We start from the raw sequence: 5,063 nt of genomic DNA on the forward strand, positions 1-5,063 counted from the left end.
GCTGGAATTTTCACTGATCCATTAAATGCTAGACAGCAGGACTAAGGGTCAGGGACAGTAAACTGCATTTGTGAGCAACTGCAGCTGCGGGGGCGGTGGGGGGAGATTAAGTACTTTAGCAAGCACAGCTGGCAGAGCTGGTGGTGGCCCATGGGCTGGGCCTCCTCTTACCTCTGCTACTGGGGCAGCTCTGCTCCCATCTTCTGGGCACCTCTGGGGGTAACATGCTGCACTACTGGGACCAGACAGCAAAAAATAGCAGCTGGGGACCCAAAAGAACACAGGAAAATGCCTCGATGGTGTCTGCTCACACACTCCTCTTTTCCCTGGATTACCAGCATGTGCAAATTCCTTTGGAGATCACACTCTGGATTATGTTAGCCTCTCTGGCAAAGATAGGTAAGTGAGTGGGCTTCCCTGGTGGCACAGTGGTTGAGAGTCCTCCTGCCGATGCAGGGGACACGGGTTCGTGCCCCGGTCCAGGAAGATCCCACATGCCACAGAGAAGCTAGGCCTGTGAGCCATGGCTGCTGAGCCTGAGCATCTGGAGCCTGTGCTCTGCAACGGGAGAGGCCACAACAGTGAGAGGCCCGCATACTGCAAAAAAAAAAAAAAAAAAAAAAGATAATTGAGGAACTCCCCAAGGCTCTCCCAGGGAGTTGCCTAATGGAGGAGGGGACTTTCAGGGCCTTTTCAGATGTTAAGAAAGGCACCTTTTCCTTAATAGACCAGAGAAAGGCAAAGTGGAATATTTTCCTCCTGAGCTCTGTCACAAGGATCTTTATCTTCATACCTCAAACCCTCTTGCAGTGATTATGTTCAAATGTTGGTGGTCTCCCAGCAGAAGGAGGTGGAATTAATGGGCTCAGCACAGGAACTTAGACTGCAAAGGGTCCCAGCTGTTCAAGGGTTGAGAAGATGAGGCATAACTTTAAAAGGGAGAACAGAGAAATCTTAATAGAATGATTCTAGCTGATCTGAGTCTTTAGGCAACCTTTTTTCCTCACAGGATGCTTATTATAGTTGCCAGGTAGTGAGAAAGTGGAACAAGTCCATTTCCTATTTTTTAAAAGATAGGCCTTTTTGTCACCACTCAGAATTTAAGTGGAAACACAAAGACTAAATCCAGCAAGAAAAGAAGAGCTGCTATGTTTTAACTATTTCACCTTTATGAACACCCTGATTTACTAGTGTTGTGATTCTCCTAAGGAGATTTATTATCAGTTATTCCTCTTATGTTCTTTAATAATTTATCAGACCTTTTGCCTTGGTGGTATTAAAATTATGAGAGTCCTTTAACAGTTCAAAGTATTTATGATGAAGTTAACATTTTTAAGTAGGTTGAGAACCAAAAACAATGCCAGGAAAACATAAAAGACTGTAGAATTTTGTCATTTTAAAATGAATTTATTCTAAAATAAACCATGTTCAGCATTTCAAAGTGTTATTTAAGTGACTTTATAGATACCAAAGCTTTATCATTCATGAAATGTAATATTTAATGATGACACAGAAAATCCATAGATTCATAGCACGATAGATTGTCAGAGCTGGAAAAACCCTAGAAATCATTCTTATCCAGAGGCCCAGGGAGAGAAGATGCTTTGTGAAGTTCAACAAACCAGAACTAGAATGCTAATCTCATGCTTCCTTGATTAGAAATACATGCTCTTTTGGGTGATAGTAATTAGCACTTGTGGATTGTTTTAAATTATTAGGGTTAATAATTAAGGTTATTAGGGTTAGGTTTCTTTTAAATTATTTTTTCAGTACTAGATATATTGATTGTAATAAATAGTCTAATTAAATGTTAATTTCAGGATAACAGGGCAAAGGGACTTCCCAGTAGGTCTTCCATCCCTATTGAGCCATCACTGACAGACAATTTTTTGCTGTGACCTTGTAAGAGAATGTAAATTAAAAAAAAATCCTTGTTAGCATTCATTCAACAAATATTTTTGAGCACATTTTATGTGTGGAGCATTATATTGGGCCCATGGGCTACAGAGATGAATAAGACCCCATCTTTCCCATGAGAAGTTTTCAAATTATTTCAATGCCTAGAGGAAATAAGTGGTTCTGTAGAGGATAAAGAGAGACCTAGCATGGTTTAGTGGAAAGATAAGATTACTTTGAGCTACTTAATATTTGCTCAAATTTAGGAGCCAGTGCCTGGCACATAGGCAATCAGTATGTGTTAGATGATTGAAGTACTTCTTTGGCCTCATATTTATCATTTCTAATATGGGGATAACAGTATTTACATTGCTGTGTTGGATGAGAAAATCAAATAGAAGAGTATATGTGAAAGCACTTTTGAAACTATTTAAAGTCTAGCTTAGGAACCAACTGACTTTCTTTTCTAAAAATATATTTATTATTTATTTGATAAGTATCTGTTGAGCTATTTCTATGTGCTATCAGTGTGCTAGGGGATTAATGTAAAACCTAGCTTCAATCCTTGAGAAAGTTGTAGTCAAATTAATTAACAAATATTTTAGAAAGGGATCTCAGCAGTGTATTAGTGGTGACTGGGGCAGAGAGGAAGGGGATGGATTAGCTCAGATGACCATTAAGGTCCTTTCTATAGCAGAGAGTATTGATGACAATTAGAGTCATTATTTATAGGCTTCATGTAAGCTAGAGCATGATGATGTGGCATATAATGTGGGCAAAGGTAAAAGAATACAGGATAAAACAGAGAACTGGGTTCTCTGTGGGTTGCTAGAGATGGCTGCATTTCCCTCATGGGATGAAAGACTCATATCATCGTATGAGAAAAAACTAACTTTATAGTTGGGATTGTATTTTGATAATTGAGTAGTATGCATTAGTGTTAAGTCCATATCTGTCAATCAGACCAAGTGACAGTTTGGGGTAATTATAGGAACACTGAGCTAAAAGTCAGGAGACCTGGCTGGGTTGTCACCTCAGTTCTGCTACATAATTACCATTTAGCCATGAAAAGTCACTTTACTTCTTTGGCCTCAATTTCCTTATAAGTAATTGTGATTCCTCATCAATGAAGAGTTAGTTATTATTACTAAAGCCCTTTTCGACTCTTATTATTCAAAGCAGACATTTGAATTATGGTTGTCATTTCTATATTTTTAAGTTTCTGATGTCTTTGACTATGATCATGAGAAGAGCAGAAGAATATTGCCAGCTGATAAATGCATTGTTTCCATTTTAAAACAGGTACTCACATTTGAAAATGATTCAGTGGACACTGAAAAAAAATATTTTCCATTATAAAGAAAATTGTCTCCACTCATGCATCTGCATCTTTATCAAGTCATTATTAAAATGTAAAATGCAAAATGACTGAGAAGCTATTTTCCTGAAATCATGAGGCTTGAGAAGAAGGCTGACATATAGAGATGACTGATAATAAAGATGTTATAATAGTCTATCTTTTTTCTCTTTTCTAGGATTTCACCTCTATAATAAGTTACCTGCAGTTGTACCTGAAAGCTGCCTCTTGATATTTGTAGGTCTCATCATGGGAGGACTAATTTACAGTTTAAATGACAAATCCCCACCAGTCATAAACAGTGATATATTTTTCTTGTATTTACTTTCACCAATAGTCCTTGATGCAGGATATTTTATGCCTAGTTGGCCATTTTTTGAAAACATAGGGACCATTCTGTCATATGCTGTAGTTGGAACCATGTGGAATGCATTTGGGATAGGCCTTTTCCTCTATGGCATATGTCAGGTGAAGTACTTCAAACTTCAAGATGTGTCATTGCTCCATAACTTTTGGTTTGGTAGTTTGATTGCTGCAGTAGGTCCTGTGGCTGTACTCTCTGTATTTGAAGAAATTCATGTGAATGGAAAGCTTCATATTTTGGTGTTTGGAGAATCCCTCCTTAATGATGCTGTTACTGTTGATAAGTATCCGAAGCATGAGCTTTCATGGTAATTAATTAGGTTCTCTTATGGTCACCCTTGGAATTTAAATAAGAATTGAATTCTGGTTTAGACCAGGATTGAGTAATTTAGTCTTAGGAATAAGTTTATGAATCGAGAAAATATGATTTACTGGTCATTAATATGTTTTCAAAAATAACCATGCTTTTTTGGTACTATACTAATCTTGTATCAGTTTATTAAGTGAAAACTAGGATAAAACTTCTGGAGGCCACAGTCTTTCTAGTCATGTCAAATAAGAATATTTTAGCCATGAAGCATATATTCACAGCCCATCAGACAATTTTCAAACAGAATCATACATAATTTGATATTGACTTGTAGAAATATCTTTTGATGTAGGGAAGATTTCTAGGAACTCATGTTGGGAAGGAAATGGGGAGTTGGAGGACTTCAAAGTTGAGAAACCTCAAAATAGAAGGATACATAGGGCATAAGTTGAGACTCTTCTGATTGGTAAATTCACTCTAATCTTTTTTTATGAAGGTGCTCTATAAGTTGTTCAAATCTTTCTCTGAAATGCCATCTATCAAACCATTGGATATTTTGGCTGGGATAGGGAAATATTTTTTGGTTGGAATAGGAGGCATTTTCACTGGGCTCCTGTTTGGCATGGTTGCTACCTTTACCACACACTTTACCAAGACCAGCTGGGTCATCGAACTTCTCTTTATCTTCTTATATAGCTATTTCTCTTACCTGACAGCTGAAATGTTCCATCTCTCAGGGATTGTGGCATAAGTATCTGGAAAAGTCTTTGATTTATTGAATTTCTTTTAGGAATTGAGTCTGATTTCCGACTAGAAATCTAGGAAATTGCTTTACCTAGATATGGGAGAAGGACCCTCCCTTTATGTTCTTCTAGGGTTTCCTGTTATCTCTAATAGTCACTTAGTCATAGCACTGCAAGTGTTATTGTGGTCAAGTTCATGGGCTCCCTGTAGAGACTAAATGACTACATCCCAACTACCTTGCCTATTTTGGGTTGGGGGTCAGTATGACTCTTTCATTGTATAACAAAAATGCTGAGAATTTGGCATGGGACTACCTAGGGCAGTTCTCTATCTTTGCAGGGGAGAATCATTTCTCCTAATGGATTAGTTATCTGAGCCCAGTAGCATTCCAGT

General features: G+C 37.9%; 1 protein-coding gene across 1 annotated transcript; it reads left to right on the plus strand.

Annotated features, from left to right (window-relative positions):
- The first annotated feature begins 224 nt into the window (after window positions 1-224).
- On the plus strand, window positions 225-4,677 carry LOC116747122 (sodium/hydrogen exchanger 2-like). Its single transcript, XM_032618930.1, has 3 exons — window positions 225-399; window positions 3,432-3,892; window positions 4,423-4,677. The coding sequence occupies exons 1-3, from the start codon at window positions 225-227 to the stop codon at window positions 4,675-4,677; spliced, it is 891 nt and encodes a 296-aa protein (XP_032474821.1).
- Window positions 4,678-5,063: the final 386 nt, after the last annotated feature.

This window comes from Phocoena sinus, chromosome X (assembly GCF_008692025.1).
Source record: "Phocoena sinus isolate mPhoSin1 chromosome X, mPhoSin1.pri, whole genome shotgun sequence".
Classification (NCBI taxonomy): Eukaryota; Metazoa; Chordata; class Mammalia; order Artiodactyla; family Phocoenidae; genus Phocoena; species Phocoena sinus.